Genomic DNA, 21,122 nt, shown 5'->3' with positions numbered 1-21,122 from the left:
TGTCTAAAATAGCCGAATGTCCCCAAAAGGATGCTGGAAGGCTGTTTTAGCAAGAACAACCACCTTTGGTCTCTTTTTCGAATTTTTGGCCGGTAAGCAAGTACAACCTTAAAATCTTCTCCCCGGAAATGCTGAAATTTGCAAAGCCGAGTTTTATTTTTGAAATGACAATTTGAAAAAATATTAACTTTTCTTGAGTCAAATGAGTCATGATTTTGCTTAATCACCCTAATAAATGTACAGAATGAGTACGAGTCAAAATTTTCCAATAACAGTCATGAACAAGATCCCTTTGGAGCTGTGTATGTGGTGGGAAGATCTGGGTAAATCAGGGCAAGATAAGGTCAATCTATACTTAGGAGGTCTCACCGGGTTGTTGAAGATCAGGCCTAGAGGAGACATCATAAAGGCGTTGGTTACATTCTGGGACCCGGCCCACAACGTGTTTCATTTCTCAGATTTTGAATTCACCCCAACTTTGAAAGAAATAACCGGATATATTGGGAGCACTGAGGTTCCTATGAGACACAAATATCTGATTGCTCCAAGAGTCGTCGATATGCACAGGTTCCTAGATTCCTTAAAGATAAGTAGGGGGTCCACAACCCAGATTTGACAGCTGGTTTTTCCACTCCGCAGTTTGTATACCAGCGATACAGACATATAGGAGGGTTTAATAATCCAGAAAGCAAAATTTGTAGCAAAGGGAATCGCCTCAAATGGGAAAAACACAGGTGCTTTGCTTTTATGGTGGTATTCTTGGGTCTTCTGGTGTTTCCTAGGAAAGATGGAAATATCGATATACGGATAGCTGGGGTCGTCAGCACTTTGCTTACTCTGGCCAAAAGCACCCTCGCACCCATGATAGTGTCCGAAATCTTCCGCGCTCTCACAGCCTGCAAAGCCGGAGGAGACGTTTTTGAAGGGTGCAACTTGTTGCTATAGATGTGGATGATTGAACATCTATGTCATCGTCCTCAATACATGATCTATGGGTCAATAGAGAAAAACTGCATAGAGGAATTTTATACAAGGGTCGACAGGTTTATCCTGTCAGAAGGGGTCGCAGAATGGATATCACATCTCTGTTCCATCACTACAGACCAAATAGAATGGACGTTCGGGTGGCTTCCTATAGATGAAATCGTATACATGCCAGCTACCAGACCTCACTTCCTCCAGATGGGTCTCAGAAGTATCCAGCCTTATGCCCCATACCGGGTTTTGAGACAGTTGGGGAGATGTCAAATAGTTCCAAAAGATGAAGACCTTAGTGCTCAGGTAGTCGAGATTGGTCCTGATGGTCAGTTTTATGAAGCAGCAGTCCGCCAGATTTGGAGCGAGTGTTAGTACCTGACGGCAAATACTTGTGTGCGCGATCTATTAAAAGGTGAAGTTTCACCAGGGTACCTTGCTTGGTATAAAAGGGAAATTGAGTTTGGAAGGCCGACCAAAAGACCTCATCTTCAAGAATTTGTCGAGGCGTCACAAGCGCAATGGGATTAGTTGGCCAAATAAAATGAATATAGGGATACCATAAGCAAGCTGGAGAAGCAAGTCAAGGACCTTCAATTCGAGAATGGTTTGCAAGCCGCCACAGATGAGGGTGAGAAGAAAAAGCTAGCCAAGGAACATGAAGCCCTTCAAGCCCAGATTCGGGAAATGAAAATAGCAACTGGAAATCCCGCCAGAAGTGCAAAAGATGAAAAGCTTATAAACAACCTTAGGTAGAAGGTAAGTGAGTATGGTTTATACTAGAACAAGGTGGAGGGTGAATTAACAAGGGCTCGAACAAAATTGACTAAGAATGCGGAAGAACGAGAGCGCTTGGTTAAATAGTTAAAAGAAAAATATGACAATGAGGTTGTGGGGTTGAAGAAAAGGGTCACCATCTTTGAGAACAAAATGATCAAGCAAGCAAAAGACTTTAAGGCAGAAAGAGAACACTGTTATGCAGCGATGGCACAGTTAGAAAGAGATCTGCAACAACTTCAAGAACAGAATCATATAGCTGAACAAACTTTGGAAGCTAGGGCCCAACAGATCGGGCGTTTGTTGCAAGAAAAGGGCGTCATAAGAGAAAGGGTCAGAAGGATTGCCGACTACATCACAATGAAATGCAGTAAGTGTGATGACATGACTAGATCCATGTTATTCGCCACTGTGATGACCTTTGTCCGCCAGATAATGGAAGATATCTACCATCTCCAAGGAGATTTGGCGCGTAGGCCTGTGGCGAGACCGAATGATGTCCCGCGGGCTCCAGGAGCAGTTGAGGCATTGATGTACTCATGATTTTCATTGGAGTCTGTTAGTCTGTATTTTCATCTTGGAGTCTGTTAGTCTATTATCGAGTCTGTATTTTCATCTTTCCATTGGAGTCTGTTAGTTTCTTCTTCGAGTCTGGAAGTTTTTGAGTCGTGGTAATCAAAACGTTCATTTTATGAAAAAAATTTGAAAATCCCAAAATATTTTTATTATTTATTTTCACACTTATCCCCCAGAACTACGCAAAGATCTGATTGATGCGGGGTCATATACGTAGGCAATCTCCATAGAATTCGATCATAACTAAGAAGAAAAAGAGAGAGAAAAGAAAAAAAAAAGGAAAGAGAGAGGAAAAACAAGAGAAAGAAAATAAGAAACTGTGAGAAGGAAACAATGGCAAAACAAGAAAGAGAAATGAGAGAATAAAGAACAACGAGAAATCAAGCAAAGAAAGGCAAGAGTGGAAAAAGAAAAGTTGCCAAATGGAAATTAAGGAAAGCCGGGATGACGCAAGCAGCCGATCAAATGCATAATAGAAAGGGTTAACTATTTAGGTGCATTACATCCCTCAAATGTGCGGTTGCCTATCTGTTAAACCCTTATCGCTAACAAGTTTGTTGTTGTCATCAAGTACAGGCAGGTGATTAGTTTGTTTGACATTCTGGCAACTCACCCATATAACACCCGGTCCAAAAACAAGTCGATCATGGCTAACCAAGAACTTGATGCAAGTGTTATCGATCCTTCGAGGGAGGGGGAAGAGTCAGATGTCAATTTGAAAGAAGAGATGTATAAGTTGAAACAATAGATGGCCGAGATATATCAAGCATGGGTAAAAGGCACCCACCACCACTTTATCCCGTCAACCCTGCCTTCGTCCCTCCATTGGCTCAGTCTTAGGAACCTCCTGCTACCGTTTCATCCCCGAGCTTTCCCATTTACCACCACTACGAGAGCACCACCTCCCAAACACCCCAAGCTCCACCATCCAAACCAGTTCCATACCCTCCTCCACCAGCCACTCCTGTCTTCGTGGCACCCCCACCCGCTACACTCTACAGATTCTTCAGCGAGCCCTTATTCCAAGCCCATGATAACCAATATTACCCCCCGGAGCCCACTTTCAAAGCTCCAGAACCCTATTCCTACACTCCTCCTTTTGATCTCCCTGTGGAAACTAAGAAACCATCTAAAAATCCCCAAACAGGAGGAGATGTTCAGGAAAGTTAAAAGCCTGGAACAGTTATTCAGAGACATGCAGGGGTTGGGAGGTCAGGTAAGCGTGGCTTACAAAGATCTATGTCTATTTCCAGATGTTCAATTGTTGGCAGGGTTTAAGATGCCCAAGTTTGATTTGTATGATGGGCATGGTAATCCAGTGGCGCACTTGAGAGGTTTTTATAGTAAAATGAGGGGAGCTGGCAGGAAAGACGAGTTACTAATGGCATATTTCAGTGAGAGTCTAAGTGGTTCGGCGCTGGAGTGGTACACTCGGCAGGATCACGGAAGATGGTATGCATGGGATGATCTAGCCCAAGCATTCGCTTGTCACTTCCAGTACAATCTCGAGATAATTCTGGATCGTCTATCCTTGACAAAGATTGACAAAAAGCACAATGAGAATTTCAGGAAGTATGATTTTCGGTGGAGAGAACAAGCAGCAAGGGTTGACCCTCCAATGAAAGAAAGTGAATTGGTGGATTATTTTCTGCAGGCCTTAGAACCTGCTTATTACGGTCATCTAGTATCAACTATAGGCAAGTTCTTCAATGAAGTAGTAAAGATGGGCGGTATGGTAGAAGAAGGGCTCAAGTTAAACAAAATCATGAGCTATTCGGCTATTAAGGCAACCACCCAGGTCATTCAAAGTGGAACCGGGGGAGTAATTGGAAAGAAGAAGAAAGAGGGTGTAGCAACGATTGATTCAGGAGCTTGGTTCGGACCCAAGGGCTCACCTCACCACTATAATCAGCTTTGACCCCACCATCAAACCTACCGCCACACCCCGTATAATCCACCCCAACACTACTACCCACCACCAGACCCTCATTTTTCTGTCCACCATACCCAAACATACAGCCAACCCCCTGCCCACACATAATGGCATGCGTCGGCCTCACAAATATCTACCCAGCTCCACAAAATGCCTACCCACCCCCACGAGCCTACCAAAACCCTACTAGACCAGCTTTCTGGCCCAATCAAGCATTTAAGAATGAGAGGTTGCAGAAGAAGAAAACCTTCACTCCATTGGGAGAGTCCTATACTAGTTTGTTCCACAGGCTGAGACAATTGGATATGCTGAGGCTGATCGAGTCAAAATTGCCAAATCCTCTCTCGAGAAATCTTGATTATTCTGTAAGTTGTGAATATTGTTCTAGTGCTCCGGGGAACGATACGGAGAAATGCTGGCAATTGAAAAATGCTATCCAAGAGCTCATTGATACAAATCGGATCAAAGTCCAAGCTCTGGAGGCGGCCAACATCAACGAGAACCCGTTGCCAGCCTATCAGGAGACAAATATGATTGAGATAGTGCATAAGGGAGGGGAGCCCAAGAAACCTTCACAGACCGTCATGATGATTCGGTCCAGCGAGGTCAAGCCGGTTGAAAAATCAACAAGTGAGAGATCAGTGATCAAATTGAGCTGGACGAACAGTGAACCATCCGCGGTAGTCAAGAAGGGGTGGTTCTCAAGTGATGTTGTAGCGAAACAGGAAAGGGCAAAAGTGGTTGTGCCAGGAGTGGCGAACAAGCATGTCGTAATTGTGGAGGGTGCCCGCACATATCTGGTCATTATCAAGCATGTAACCTAGTTACCAATAGTCAACAACAAGGCTATCCCGTGGAATTATGAATGGGTGACAGTGATTTACAAAGGAAAAGAATTTAAAGAAGAAGTCTACGAGACCCATGGATTGACTCGGTCGGGGAGATGTTTTTCCCCTGAGGAGTTAAGAAAAGCTAAAACCTCCGAAGATAACCCAGTGCTAGTGAAGAAAGTTGTGACCGAAGAAGAGGCAGAAGAGTTTTTGAGAAAGATGAAGGTGCAAGACTATTCCATTGTGGAGCAGTTGAGGAAGACACCTACTCAGATTTCACTGTTGTCATTGTTAATCCATTCAGACGAGCATTAATGGGCCTTGATGAAAATCCTGAACAAGGCCCACGTTCCTGACAAAATCTCATTAAACCATTTGGAAAAGATAGCCAACAAGATATTTGAGGTAAACAAAGTCATTTTTTGCTGATGATGAGTTGCCCGTGGAGGGTACTGAGCACAATAGAGCCCTCTATCTTACAGTGAAATGCAAAGATTCCATGGTTACCCAGGTATTAGTCGACAATGCTTGCAGTGCAAATATTTGCCCTCTCTCCACTCTGAACAAGTTGAAAGTGGATGATGAAAGGATTTACAAGAACAATATCTGCGTGCAGGGATTTGACGGTGGAGGGAAAGATTCAGTCGGTGATATAGTCCTTGAGCTGACAATAGGACCAGTTGAATTCACCATGGAATTCCAGGTGCTGGATGTGGCTGTCTCTTACAATCTGCTGTTAGGTCGACCCTGGATTCATGTTGCCAAAGCAGTCCCGTCTACTCTGCATCAAATGGTCAAGTTTGAATGGGATAGACAGGAAATTATTGTGCAGGGCGAAGATAATTTGTGTGTTCCCAGTGATGCCATTGTTCTGTTCATTGAGGTTGAAGACGACAAGGCACCTTAGGTCTATCAGGTTTTTGACATAGTATCAATCGAGAAAATTCCATAAGGGAAATGCGTTCCAATGCCAAGGGTAACCGTCGCATCAATCATGGTGGCTTTTGAAATGTTGAAAAATGGTTTTGTACCTGGTAAGGGTTTGGGTGCATCTCTGCAAGGTATAGTACAGCCGGTGTCTCTCCCCAAAAACTTGGATACATTTGGTTTGGGATTAAAGCCCACAGCCGCAGACGTGAAAAGAGCCAGAAAATTGAAACAGAGGGCATGGGTCCTCCCAAAGCCGGTCCCACGTCTCTCCAGATCGTTTGTCAAACCTGGCACCAAGAAGCGCCTATTAACAACAGTTCCCAGTTCTGTGGTTGGTCTTAATAAAGAGTTGATTGAAAGGTTCGAAAGGTTGTTCGACGATGTAAACATGGTGGAAGTTGGAGAAGGTTCCAGTAAGGAGGATCTTCAATTTGTCGGGCCTAGTGCAAAGATCAACAATTGGGAAGCTACTCCACTCCCTACCCGGAAGGAGTTTTGGTAGTTTGCTTTGATTATCTTTCAGTTTATCTGGATTATTCCAGGGTTGTAATTCAGATTCTATGTTTCGTCTGTTTGGGTGTATAAACCTTGTTATCTTTTGATTTCAATGAAATGCAATTTCCCTTTTTTTCATCATTCCTGATAGTTTTATTTTTGTTTTTCTTTTCTTCCTTGTACAGTTCTTTCATGCTGGTTTCAATGACATGACATGCATGAGGAATATTCGCCCCAGTCTTAAAAGCCAATCTAATTCTGAAATGATAATTCAAGAAATAGAGTGTAATGATGAATCAGAATACGATGAGGATGAGGCCTTTGAAGAGATTAATAAAGAATTAAGCCATTTTGAAGAAAAACCCAAGCCCAACCTGAGTGATACCGAAGCAATCAATTTAGGGTACCCAGATAACATCAGAAAAACTAAGATAAGTGTCCATCTTGAACCACAACTCAGGAAAGAGATGATTAAAGCATTGTTTGAGTACAGAGATATTTTTGCATGGTCATATGACGACATGCGGGGTCTAAGCACTAACTTGGTGGTTCACAAATTGCCCACTGACCAGGTATTTCCTCCTGTCAAATAGAAGTTAAGGAAGTTTAAAACCGACATGAGTGTGAAGATCAAAGAAGAGGTCACAAAGCAATTCGATGCAAAAGTCATTCGAGTCACGCGGTATCCCACTTGGTTAGCCAATGTTGTGCTTGTGCCAAAGAAGGATGGTAAGACTAGAGTGTGTATTGATTACCGTGATCTCAACAAGGCAAGTCCAAAAGACAACTTCCCACTGCCAAACATCCACATTCTGATTGATAATTGTGCCAAACATGAGATTGGGTCTTTTGTGAATTGCTATGCGGGCTATCATCAGATCCTAATGGATGAGGAGGATGCAGAAAAATTGGCATTCATCACGCCATGGGGAACATACTACTACCGAGTCATGCCTTTTGGTTTGAAAAATGTTGGGGGAACTTACATGAGGGCAATGACGACCATATTCCATGACATGATACACAAGTAGATCAAGGTTTATGTGGATGATGTAATCATAAAGTCTAGAAAGCAGTCTGACCATGTCAGAGATTTGAGAAAGTTCTTCCAAAGGCTTCGCAGGTACAATCTTAAGCTCAATCCTGCCAAGTGCGCATTTGGGGTACCGTCTGGAAAACTGTTGGGATTCATAGTCAGTCGTCGAGGTATTGAATTGGACCCGTCAAATATCAAAGATATCCAAGAATTGCCACCCCCAAGGAACAAGACTGAGGTGATGAGTTTATTAGGGAGGTTGAACTACATCAACAGGTTTATTGCTCAGCTTACGACAACTTGTGAGCCTATCTTCAAACTGCTGATGAAGGATGTTGCGGTCAAGTGAACAAATGAGTGTCAAGAAGCATTTGATAAGATAAATGGGTACTTGTCAAACCCACATGTGTTGGTGCCACCAGAACCGGGGAGACCTTTGATTTTGTATTTGGCGGTCCTAGACAATTCATTTGGTTGTGTGTTGGGTCAGCATGACATCACCGGCAGGAAGGAGCATGCCATCTATTATCTCAGCAAGAAGTTCACATCTTATGAGGTTAAGTACACTCACCTGGAAAGGACATGTTGCGCCCTAACTTGGGTAGCACAGAAGTTGAAGCATTATTTGTCATCTTACACTACTTGCCTCATCTCTCATTTAGATCCGCTAAAGTATATCTTTCAGAAGCCTATGCCTACAGGGAGGCTCGCAAAGTGGCAGATCTTGCTAACAGAATTTGACATCGTCTATGTGACTCAGACTGCGATGAAAGCCCAGGCATTGGCCGACCATTTGGCCGAGAATCTAGTGGATGAAGAATATGAGCCTTTGAAGACTTACTTCCCTAATGAAGAGGTAATGCACATTGATGAGTTGGAACAAGTTGAAGAGCCAGTTTGGAAACTTTTCTTTGATGGAGCTGCTAACATGAAAGGCATTGGGATATGAGCTGTACTTATTTCTGAAACAAGGCATCACTACCCTGTTACGGCTCAGCTTCGTTTCTATTGTACTAACAGCATGGCTGAGTACGAGGCATGCATTTTGGGTTTGAGGTTAGCTGCCAACATGGAAGTCTTGGTCTTGGGAGACTCGGACCTTCTGGTGCACCAAATTCAGGGAGAATGGGAAACACGGGATTTGAAACTCATACCATATCGACAATGTTTGCATGATCTTTGTCAGCGGTTTCGATTAGTAAAGTTCAGGAATATTCCAAGGATCCATAATGAGGTTGCCAATGCTTTGGCTACTCTGGCGTCAGTGTTACATCACCCAGATAAGGCTTATGTTGACCCTTTGCATATTCAGGTCCATGATCAGCATGCTTACTGTAACATGGTGGAAGAAGAACTTGATGGTGAGCCGTGGTTCCACGACATCAGGGAATATATCAGAATGAGAGTATATCCGGTACAAGCCACAGGTGATCAAAAGAGAACAATTTGTCGTTTGGCAAGTGGATTTTTCTTCAATGGAGGAGTTTTGTACAAAAGAACTCTAGGTCTTGGATTGTTAAGATGCATAGATGCTAGACATGCCACAACTATCATGACCGAAATACATTTTGGAGTCTGTGGACCGCACATGAGTGGGTACGTTCTGGCAAAGAAGATTCTCCGAGCAGGTTATTATTGGCTCACCATGGAGCGAGATTGTATTAGTTTTGTGCGTAAATGTCAGCAATGCCAAGTACACGGAGATTTGATTCATTCTCCGCCATTTGAATTGCACACAATGTCTGCACCATGGCCTTTTGTTGCTTGGGGCATGGATGTCATTGGATCGATTGAGCCAGTAGCATCCAATGGGCACAGGTTTATTCTAGTAGCCATTGATTATTTTACCAAGTGGGTTGAAGCTAAAACTTTCAAGTCTGTGACCAAGAAAGTGGTGGTCGATTTTGTGTACTCAAATATCATTTGCCGATTCAGGATCCCGAAGGTAATCATCACAGATAATGGTGCTAATCTCAACAGTCATTTGATGAAAGAGGTATGTCAACAGTTTAAGATTACGCATCGCAATTCCACCCCATATTGCCCCAAGGCGAATGGAGCAGTCGAGGTAGCCAACAAGAACATAAAGAAGATACTCTGGAAAATGGTGGAAGGTTCCAAGCAATGGCATGAAAAGTTGCCTTTTGCGTTGTTGGGTTATCGCATTACTGTTCGCACTTCAGTAGGCGCAACTCCTTATTTGTTGGTATATGGCGTTGAGGCAGTGATACCCGCGGAAGTTGAAATCCTTCCCTTCGAATTGTCACTGAGGCCGAAATTGATAATGTTGAGTGGGTCAAAACCCGCCTAGAGCAATTGAGCTTGATCGATGAGAAAAGATTGGCAACAGTATGTCATGGCCAGTTGTATCAATAGAGAATGGCAAGAGCATATAACAAGAAGCTGCGCCCATGGAAGTTTGAAGTGGGTCAGCAAGTATTGAAACGTATCCTTCCACATCAGGCTGAAGCAAAAGGCAAGTTCGCCCCAAATTGGCAGGGGCCGTTCATCGTAACAAGAGTGTTGTCTAATGATGCTTTGTATTTAACAGATATAGAAGGTAAGTGTGTAGAAATGGCCATCAATTCTGATGCAGTCAAGAGATATTATGTATGATTTCTTTGGTTTAAATTGTGTTTGTTTGTACTTGGCATGTTTTGAAGATTGGAATGACGAAGGCATTTTGTTCTGCTATCTAAACACTTTACCCTTTGTTACCCCTTTTTGGGCCTTATTTAGTTCCTTTCATACCCCTCTTTTGGAATCAGTAGCAAAGTTTAGAAACATGAGCGCAAAAGATAAGTGAAAGAAAAAAGAGAAAAAGAGAAAGAAAAGAATGAAAAGAGTAGGAAAAAAGAAAGAAAGAAAGAAGAAGAAATTTCTATAACATGAACTACGTTCGACCTGATTCCTTTTAAGGATACGTAGGCAGCCTCATAGTTCGGTCCCATCAAAATAAAAATCCCAAAAGTCCCCAAAGCAAAGAAACTGTGGCAGAAGTTGCGGTTGTTGTAAGAAATTTGATTCCAAAAGTTATAATTTTGAACCCAGTTGAGTTGTTTTGAGCCTTTTGATACCCCTTCTCTCTCTAACCCTATCCAAGAGCCCACATTACGGTCCAAAGAAAGACCTTCTGATCAGTCTTCGAGAGATGCCAAGTCAAGCAAATAGAGGTGATTCATATCATGGGCAACATTCCGGTCCAAACAAGGAAAATGAAAAATGAGAGAGTCTTATTGGTGAAAACCCTCACGAGCACCGTAAGGCAATGAAAGCTGAGGGAAATAAAAATGAGAGAGTCTTATGGGTGAAAACCTTCACGGACACCTTAAGGCGAAAGTGAGTTGAGAGATGAACAAATGAGAGAGGTTTGTTGGTGAAAACCCTTCAAGGCACCGCAGGCCGAACAAGGTCAATGTTTTGGTGAAGAAATTGGGTTTTGAAGATATTGGGGCGTAAAGTACGACAACTGAAAGTTGATTGGTTGGACAGACTGGGCCGATTAATCTGAAATGTATGTCATGATCATTGGTGCCGGCTGCTCCACTCAGATAAGTTTCTTTTCTTTTTCCTTTCAGACAGTCTTCTAGTTTTGGATTTTTCTCATCCCTAACTCTCAAAGTCATTGCATTTCATTTTTTCTGGGTTTATTTCTCTAAGATGTTTCCAATGTCAGTTCTGTTTAAGCGAATAAGAAAGGATTTCAAAGCTCTCTACCAACTTCCAAAATTGCACAAAAGCACAGCGCGGCCAAAGCATTGTTAGAGATAGTATAATGTGAAATGGGATATAAAGGGTCAGCAAAAGTTCCATCGGTGAAATAGTTTAATAATTTCGTGGGAGATGCGGAGGTGCAGATAGATGGGTCAGAGATGTAACACAACAGTTGGGTATAGAACAATGGGGTTATCCAAGGTCATGTAGGTGAAAGCCAGTCAGAAAGTCAAACGGGTTTTGGCCAGTCCGAAGAAGCCAATCAAAACAAAGCACGGCAGCGGAGAGGTCACCTTCAGCAAGAATGCCACAAACTAACCACCACATTTTAAACTGACAAGATTTTTCTTTGATTGAAATAGGGGCAGGAAATTTCGTTTGTTTTGGAAAAACCCTCCGTAAGGGAAAACAAGCACCAGACATGTTTGATTATAAATTCTTAGGACCCTCCTGGAAAATGGGACCCAGTTTAAAATTCAAAACAATTATGAGTAGCAAAATCTAGCATAAATTTACCCCAAAGGAATATAAGTGGGCTTCAAAGTTTTCATGCTTGATGTAGGATTCAATTAAGAGCTTTCAGGACCCTCCTGAGTAATGAGACTTAGCTTTAAGATTTCCATTAGATAACAAGATTTAGCGTAAGTTCTGATGTAGGGTAGTATAATTCAGCCGTAAAAGTTGTCACTCTTAATATAAGACTTGATTTTTTATTTTCAGGACCCTCCTAGATAATGAGATGTAGTTTTAAGACCCTCTTAGATAACAAGGTTTAGTGGGAGTCATACCTTTAGAAGATATAATTGAGATGTAAAGCTGTCATTTAACTAGGAGTTTTCAGGACCCTCCTGGATAATAGGATTTAGCTTTCAAATTCATAGAGATATTTGGTGACATGATTCAATTAACACTCACAGATGTGCCCAACACCAAACTGTGACAGGAAAATTACTTTTGTTTTGTTTGTTTCGTTGTAATCAAGTTCAAAGGCAGAAGTTTCAGATGAGCAATTCGAGTTTTGGCAATCAGGCGCCCAGCTGGATAGCAAGGGAATACAGTTGAAGTTTCGGCAATCAGGCGCCCACCTGGAGGGCAAGGGAATACAGTTCAAGTTTGGGCAATCAGACGCCCACCTGGAGAGAAAGGGAATATAGTTGAAGTTTCGGCAATCAGGCGCCCACCTGGAGAGCAAGGGAATACAATTCAAGTTTTGGCAATCAAGCGCCCACCTGGAGAGCAAGGGAATACAGTTCAAGTTTTGGCAATCAAGAACCCACCTGGGTGCCCACCTGGAGAGCAAGGGAATACAGTTCAAGTTTTGGCAATCAGGCGCCCACCTGGAGAGCAAGGGAATACAGTTGAAGTTTCGGCAATCAGGCGCCCACCTGGAGAGAAAGGGAATACAGTTCAAGTTTCGGCAATCAGGCGTCCATCTGGAGAGCAAGGGAATACAGTTTAAGTTTCGGCAATCAGGCGCCTACCTAAAGAGTAAGGGAATACAATTAAAGTTTTGGCAATCAGGCGCCCACCTGGAGAGCAAGAGAATACAGTTCAAGTTTTGGCAATCAGGCACCCACCTGGAGAGCAAGAGAATACAACTAAAGTTTTGTTAATCAGGCGCCCATCTGGAAAGCAAGGGAATACAGTTAAAGTTTTGGAAATAAGGAGCCCACCTGAAGAGCAAGGGAGGACAACACCAGTTTTAAGGAAGGGAAACAAGTTAAGTGTCGGTAATCAGGAGCCCACCTGTTGATTAAAGTAAATCAAAGTAGTGGTAATCAGGAGCCCACCTGAAGAATGAAGGGAAAGCAGTAATATTCGAAGGAAGAGGGTTCAAGTTCAGCAATCAGGCACCCACCTGGAGAAAAGGGAAATCATCTAAAATTACAATTCGAGTCGGCAACAAAGGGGCTTCACCTGGAGAACACAAGTCAACAAGGCAACAGGAATTGCAAGATGAAGTTTGAAGATATAGATAGGATTCTTGTAATTCATAGATCATAGTTTAGTCTAGCTTCTTCTATTTTGTCACGGTGTAATAAGGAGTTCAATAAGTAGTAGTAGCAGCAGCAGCAACAGTGAAATCACAGCTTCATGGTAGTCCCAGCTACCGAAACTTCCCGAACTACACTGACATGATTCCTTTATACCCAAGGATATGTAGGCAACCTCGAAAGCAGGGTGCGGTCAAATCTTTTCAAAAATGTTTCCCACGAAGTACTCAAACGGGAAAAAATCGCTCGTATCCGCTCACTTTATCTTTGCACGAAAACTCTTCGTGTTTTCGAGAAAAGAGGGGCAGCTGTGAGCACGTGATTTTTGCCCTATATGAATTACTCCCATAAACTCAAAACAAAATAATTTTTTCCATTGTTTGCAATTTCGTGGATTTTCGTAGCATTTTTGTTATTGTTTGCTTCTGTCTGCGCGTGTTTAATTTTGTTTTAATTAAAATACAAAATATGTTGCATCTGCATTTAGGATTTAATCTTACATTTTTTTATATTAATTAATAATTTAGTTGTGTTACAAAAATAGAAAAATTACGAAAATGACTCATTTTGCATTTTTAACTTTTTAAACTTTAAATGGTAATTAATTAGTTGTTTGTAAATATTATATGGAGCAATTAATCTAATTAGTTTTGATAATTTGTATTAGGATTTAATTTTTAATTTTGGAAAAAGAAAAGAATTTAAAAGAAATTGGGAAAAGAAGAGAAATTGAATGAGAAGCCTGGTTTTGGGCCATTTTGGTTTAAAATTCCATAGGCCCAAACATTCTTGCCCTGAAACCCGTTCAAATTGAGCCCAAACCCGCCCTTAACCCGGTCCTTCCCCCCAACAGTCCAAACAACACCGTTTTAATTATGTTGATCTGGAGCGTTGATCTCAGTTGATCAAACGGTCCAGAACTGACTCGATTTTGGTATTTAAATGTCGGAAAACCTTCCCCCCTAGCTCACTCGTCTCTCTCGAACCTTACCTCTCAGAGACTTACCATGAACTCTAACGCCGCCACCATTCCCCACCGCTTCGAGCCCGGCGGCGCCACCTCCAATCACTCCCAAAATAACATCCCATGACCACCAAGACCCCCTCATGCCAAATACCCACTCCTTTTGCCTCGAATCTTGCCCGAACTTCTCAAATACTAGATCAAAAGATGAACCCTAAAATACCAAATTTCCAACTCAGGTTCTCATTGAAGATTTTAGGTCCATTTTGACTTTATTCGTGTGTTTTTGATAAAGAACACACGATTAATCTTGGATTGGGCCGAAAGTTGAAGATTTCGAAGCATCAGTCCATATTTCTTATTTGTCCGAGATACCTAGGTATTTTTCTTTACCTCTTGGTATTTTGTGTTCTTGTCTCATCTTCTTCTACTCTTTCTTTTATTTTCTGATTTTTCATTTTTTCATTTTTCACCATCTGTATTCGCATGTTAGATTTAGGTTGTGTTTGATTATTATTTGGGTTCTGTTTCCAAGTCCGGATAGGTTGATTTTTCTTTCTTGTTTTGGGCCCATTTTTATTTCGAGTCTTTAAGGTTCTGACTTCGAACACTTGGGTGTTTTGGGTTTTTCTTCATATTGATTTGGTTCCTGGAAATCAAAGAGCCCAATAGAGAGTTGAATTGGGTTTTTCACATACCCATCAACATTTCGAATTGGGTCAATTTGACCCATATTTCTGCCTGGCCCAGGGGTAATTTTTAGGGGTTTGAGGGTTAATTCGGGAAATTTGGCCTAAGGAATCTTTGGTAACTGCTGTGAGAAGCTTCTAGGAAACTGGGGGTGGGGACTAATGTGGAAAACTATTTTTTAAACTAAGGTCTCCTAAGCTAAAATGAAAATATCAAAAGGATTAGGGTGAAAAACTAGTGCATTTCGGTAGCCTTAGTACCTTGCCTATAAAGGCACCATTTATTCTGGCTCAAGTCAAGGAGGAAGAGATGAAAATTATCCAAAAAAACTGAAATGGCTGCCTTTCTTTAAGAAATTCTGAAATAACCTTGAATTCCTTGCATTTTCTGGAAAACTACTGAGAATTCTGCTCGGATTTTGGTTCTTCTGGTCCTAATAGTCTGGTTCAAATCACTGAAAATTCACAGTTTTGTATTCTGGTTTAAAATGGATTGAATTCCGAGTTTTTAGAGTCTGGTTTGGATTTTGTTGTGGTTTCTATTGTCCTATGGCTGGGTTTAAAGCTGGTTTCTACTGCTTTTCTTCTATTGAATCCTTACTTCTTTGTTCCCTTTATTTCCAGGTATTATTCATCTCTTTGACGTGTGAAATGGAGAAGCACAAGTTTGTTTGCTTGAAGTTTGAAATATAGAGAGCATTGGTTTTATTAAATGTCTATTTTTACATTTCTGAAAACCTTCAAATTTCATAGTTAGTTTTGGTTCTCATTGTAGTTTGCTCATTTCTGTTTCAGTTTTAAGTTCATTTGCAATGTTAGACGAGTCGCGTGCTCTAGTTATTAGTGGTTTGCATGAATCTGAGTTAAGAGTTTTGTATAAAAGGACTTCAAAGGCTATTACAGCAGAATATTTGATTAGATTGCTTGGGTTTTAGATGTTTTGCTTATTCTCTGTTGAAATCAACATTGTTTAGTATAGATTTCCTTTCGAAGTTGTCAAAAATGCCAAGCACTAGTTGAATAATGTTCAGAATTGCATGTTATGTCTTATAATCATGTTAGGTTTTAGGTCAATGTTTAACTTCATATTTGTTAAGTTGAATAATTTCATTGGATCTCTTTTGTCAATTGCAAGTTCTGAACATAGGGCTGAGTAAACTCGAATCTGGGTCAGCATGATGGCTAAATAATTGTTTGGTTTGGGAGTCCTTTAAACTTCAGAATTGTGAGCTTGGTCACTTTGAGCTTAAACGACCAAATTCAGAAGCTGTCTCAATTGCATGTTCCTATAGCTTTTGATCGATTTGTTTTTAATTGAGTTAGCACAATTGTTAGTTCTGAAAACTTGGGCCTGAAGTTGGCCCCAAATAACAGACGTCCGGTATTTGATTCAATGTCACATGTTGTGTATTTGAACGCCTCTCCCTCATTAAGATCTGGGCTCACTTGGGCCCAAGCTTGAAGGTAATTGGAATTGATTCGATTCATGGCAATTCGCCGATACAATTTGGTTTTGAGTTGATTGGCCTTTTTAATTTGATGCCCGCTAGTTAATTAGTAGGATCGAGATTTTAATTAAATAATTAGAAGTTCCACAAGCCTCCTTTAATTAATTAATTGGACTTTTAAAAGTAGATTGGAGGTGCACTATATTAGGCAAGACATAGTCTATGGCCCTCCGAAATTTAGTTTGAATTTCCTTTTAAAATTAGAATCGAGTTGTGTCGTGCCAAATAAAATTCCAAAATGCACGACCCTCGCTTAATTACTATTTTAATCCTTAGAAATCGAGGCGCGTCATTTAGTGAAATTTCCATGGCCCTCGCAAATTTAAAAATGCATAGTTGCCTTAGGCGCGCTATTTAATAATTTACCTTCCTAAACTCGGGTGCGCATTTATGTGACCTAAATCCAAATCTCAACAACGTTAGACAAAATGTGTTGTGGACTGCGGGTGCATTTATGTGACGTGGTTCAAGATGTATTTTAAAAGACGTTGCAATCTTCCTTAATTAAATAAAAGCAGTTGTAAAGTTGAAATTGAACCATAGGCTAAAACATGTACTAAAATCAGAGAATAGTCCAATTATAACAGTTGAGCGACCGTGCTAGAACCACGGAACCCGAGAATGCCTAACACCTTCTCCCGGGTTAACAGAATTCCTTACCCGGATTTCTGTGTTTGCGTACTGTAAAACAGAGTCAATCTTTACTCGATTCGGGATTCAAAACCGGTGACTTGGGACATCATAAATTATCCCAAGTGGCGACTCTGAATTTTTTTAAATAAAATAATTCCAATTCGATTGTCACTTAAATTGAAAAAACTCCCTTATACCCTTCCGGGTGTAGGAAAAAGGAGGTATGACAGTTGTTGTTGTTGTAATTATTATTATTATTATTATTATTATTATTATTATTATTATTATTATTATTATTATTATTAATAATAATAATAATAATAATAATAATAATAATAATAATAATAATCTTTAGTATATAATTTTTTGAGAATGTTTTTCATTTACTAAACAAACACCGGATATTTTTAAATAGTTTTCATTAGTATTAAAATAGTAAACTGAAATAACGATCTTGTGTAGTCAAAATGTCATTTACAAAATGGCGGAAAGTATTTGGAATAGGTTTTGAGGGATTTGAAGGACAATTATATCTTTAACTAAGTTTATGCAAGTGTTAAAAATCCTTGCATTGCTAATACCATGGTTTGCTATGTATCGTTATACATAGGATAATACCAAATAGGATAAATTAGTTATAGCTTGTCACGACCCAGAATTTTCACCTTCGGGACTGCGATGGTGCCTAACATTTCACTTGCTAGGCAAGCCAACATTAGAGGATCTTTAATCAAATTTTAACCAATTCCAATAAACAAAATCAACTAAGCCGAAATAAAACTAAAATTGAGTGCGAAATAATATAAAACCCAATAATATCTAGTACAATCCGGATCTGGAGTCATAATTTACGAGCTTCTAGAATCTCTACAAATAGGGTCTGAAATAAATACATCTGTCTTGAACGAAAAGAACAGTAAAATAGGGGAAATAGAAGGGGACTTCAAGGTCTGCGGATGCCAGCAGATCTACCTCGAGTCTCCAAAAGCAGTTCCGAGCTGATACGCCTCACGGACAGCTGAGACCCATACCAAAATCTGCACAAGAAGTGCAAAGTGTAGTATGAGTACAACCGACCTCATGTACTCTATAAGTATCGAGCCTAACCTCGACGAGGTAGTGAAGAGAGTATGACAAGATACTCACGTAATAAACCCGTACAGATAACAATATACCTACAAGATAACAACAAACAAAGACCAAACATGTACTATTGGAAGAGGACATGCAAAAGAGGTACAAGATACAATAAAATACAACAAGAAAAGATAGCCAGAATAGTCAATATGCCTTTAACCAGTAAAACGGATAAGCACAATGAATAAAAACTACACGACATCACCCTTCGTGCTTTTACTCTCAACCTCACGATGGAACAATAATACTGCATGGCATCACCCTTCGTGATTTTACTTTCACTTTCATCATAAATCAATAGATACGGCACGACATCATCCTTCGTACATTAACTCTCAAAATATGGCACGACATTACCCTTCGTGCATTAACTCTCACAATATGGCACGACATCACCCTTCGTGCATTAATACTCAAATATGACATGACATCACCCTTCGTGCATTAACACTCTCCTTTACCATATAACAATCAACATATAACAACAAGGAGATAAAATGAACAAGAACAAACCTTACATCAAAATGGTTCCACAATGCCAACCTCAACTTTAGAAACAATACTCAATTATCATAAAAAGCCTATAAATGCGGAAAGAATGATTAATTTGATAAATAACTAGTCTAAGCATGTATAACATGATCAAAGTAAGCAATAAATTACAAGGAACAAGTCCCACCCGCATGTTTTAACCTAACAACAATGCATAAGTACTCGTCACCTCACATATATATTATACCCAACAACTAAACATGCAGCAAATAGGCAAACAAATCCTAATCCCTCAAGTCAAGGTTAACCACGACACTTAACTCGCTCCAAGGATCAACTCAAAGCTCAACCACATGTTTGCCTTTCAAACAAGTATCCAAACCAATAGAGCAAATTACCAATCAACCAATTCACATTAAGCCTTAGGAACTACCCACGATTGCAAAAGATTCAATTTAGTTCATTATTGAAAAAATCAACAAAAGTCAACTCCTAGGCCCGCTTGGTCCAAACCCGAAATTCGGATCAAAATTCGATTACCCATTCACCCCGAGCCTGGTTATGTGATTTGTTTTGAAATTCGACCTCAATTTGAGGTCTAAATCCAAATTTTATAAAAATTCCTAATTCTACCCAAACCCCCAATTTCCACCATGAAAACACTAGATTTTAGGCTAAAATCTTATGAAATGTAATGAAAGATTAAAAGGAGATAGGTTAGAATCACTTACCAATAGATTGGGGAAGAAGGGTTCTTGGAAAAATCGCCTCTAGAGTTTTCCTGTTTTGAAAATTTGAAGAATGACAGAAAATTCCGTCTAACTTGAATTTGACCAGTTGCAGTCTTGCAGATGTCGCAATTGCGACCTGGGGTTCGCAATTGTGAACCCCGCAAATGCAAAGTCTCACATTTTCTACTATCATCGCAATTGTGAACATGGCCACTCTGCAAATGCGACCGTTTGATTGCAAATGCGATCACTATCCTCCCAGCCCCGCTTCGCAATTGCGAAGGATTGGTCGCAAATGCGAACCATGTGGTGCCTAGCTACTCTTCGCAATTGCGAGGAATAGCTTGCAAGTTCGAACCTGACAGAGGTCGTAAATGCGAAGCCTGACCTCACAATTGCGAGGTCTGAGGCCTGCACCAGAACTGAAGCACACCAGCACATTTCTAAGTCCAAAATTCACTCCGTAGCCTATCCGAAACTCACCCGAGCCCTTGCGACTCCAAACCAAACATACACACAAGTCCAAAAATATCATACGAACTTGCTCGCACGATCAAATCGCCAAAATAACATCTAGAACTACGAATTGAGCACCAAATCAAAGGAAATTTTCAAGAAAACTCAAGAACTTCTATTTTAACAACCGGACGTCCGAATCACGTCAAACCAACTCCGTTTCTCACCAAATTTGACAGAGAAGTCATAAATATAGTAATGGACCTATAACGGATTTTAGTACCAAAATACGAACCCGATATAAATAAAGTCAAACATTGGTCAAACTTTTAGATTTATTAAGCCTTTAAACTTTCAAATTTGAACGAAAAACGATAACTCGAGTTAGGGACCTCCGAATTAAATTCCAGACATATGCCCAAGTCCCAAATTACGATACAGACCCATCGAGACCGTTAAAATACAGATCCGGATTCGTTTTCTCAAAACGTTGACCGAAGTCAACTCAAATAGATTTTTAAGGCAAAATTTCATATTTTGTTAGTTTTTAACATAAAAGATTTTCGGAAAATACTCTGACTGCGCATGCAAATAGAAGAAGGCTAAAATGTGTTATTTGAGGCTTCGAATCACATAATTAGGTTCTAAACTCTAGATGACCTATCGGGTCATCATATAACTAATATAAATATTAGTCATACATAAGTTAAAATAATATACCAAATAACAAATTAGTAATTTACAAAACTAATATATGCATTGTTATTTTTTCTACGGAAAAGGGCCAAAAATGTCCTTAAACTATTCGAAATAGCTCAAAAATATCTTCCGTTTGTTTTTGGTGCCAAAAATATCCCTGCCGTCTATGTTTTGGACCACAAATGCCCCTAAACTGTTAGTCTTGCCATTGAAGCTGACATGACAGTCCAACTAGGTTAGATTTACTTACATGGCCATCCACCTAAGCAATCTAGCATGGCAAAACTAATTTTTCGGAAAAACTATTTTTCTGAATTTTTTTATTAAAATACAAAATCAACATTTATTTTGAAAAAAGTAAAAAATATTCAGAAAAACTATTTATTTCATATTTTTTTTATTAAAATACAAAATTAACACTTATTCCGAAAATAGTAAAAAAATTCCAAAAAAATTATTCTTGATTGGGCTTTATGATTTGATTAAAAAAACTCCATTGTTCTCTTTTGTGAATTTATGATTAGCTTGATCTAAATTTTTAGATACTTATCAG

The 21,122-nt window shown here is 40.1% G+C and overlaps 2 protein-coding genes across 2 annotated transcripts; both read left to right on the top strand.

Annotated features, from left to right (window-relative positions):
• The first annotated feature begins 3,481 nt into the window (after window positions 1-3,481).
• LOC138868964 (uncharacterized) lies at window positions 3,482-4,246 on the top strand. Its single transcript, XM_070146545.1, has one exon. It carries the CDS (start codon window positions 3,482-3,484, stop codon window positions 4,244-4,246), a length of 765 nt encoding a protein of 254 aa, XP_070002646.1.
• Window positions 4,247-4,368: 122 nt separating this feature from the next.
• LOC138868963 (uncharacterized) lies at window positions 4,369-5,998 on the top strand. Its single transcript, XM_070146544.1, has 2 exons — window positions 4,369-5,031; window positions 5,603-5,998. The coding sequence occupies exons 1-2, from the start codon at window positions 4,369-4,371 to the stop codon at window positions 5,996-5,998; spliced, it is 1,059 nt and encodes a 352-aa protein (XP_070002645.1).
• The last annotated feature ends 15,124 nt before the right edge of the window (window positions 5,999-21,122 follow it).

Source organism: Nicotiana sylvestris, chromosome 5 (genome assembly GCF_000393655.2).
Source record: "Nicotiana sylvestris chromosome 5, ASM39365v2, whole genome shotgun sequence".
Taxonomy (NCBI): domain Eukaryota; kingdom Viridiplantae; phylum Streptophyta; class Magnoliopsida; order Solanales; family Solanaceae; genus Nicotiana; species Nicotiana sylvestris.
This window is presented reverse-complemented; position numbering and strand designations above follow the sequence as displayed.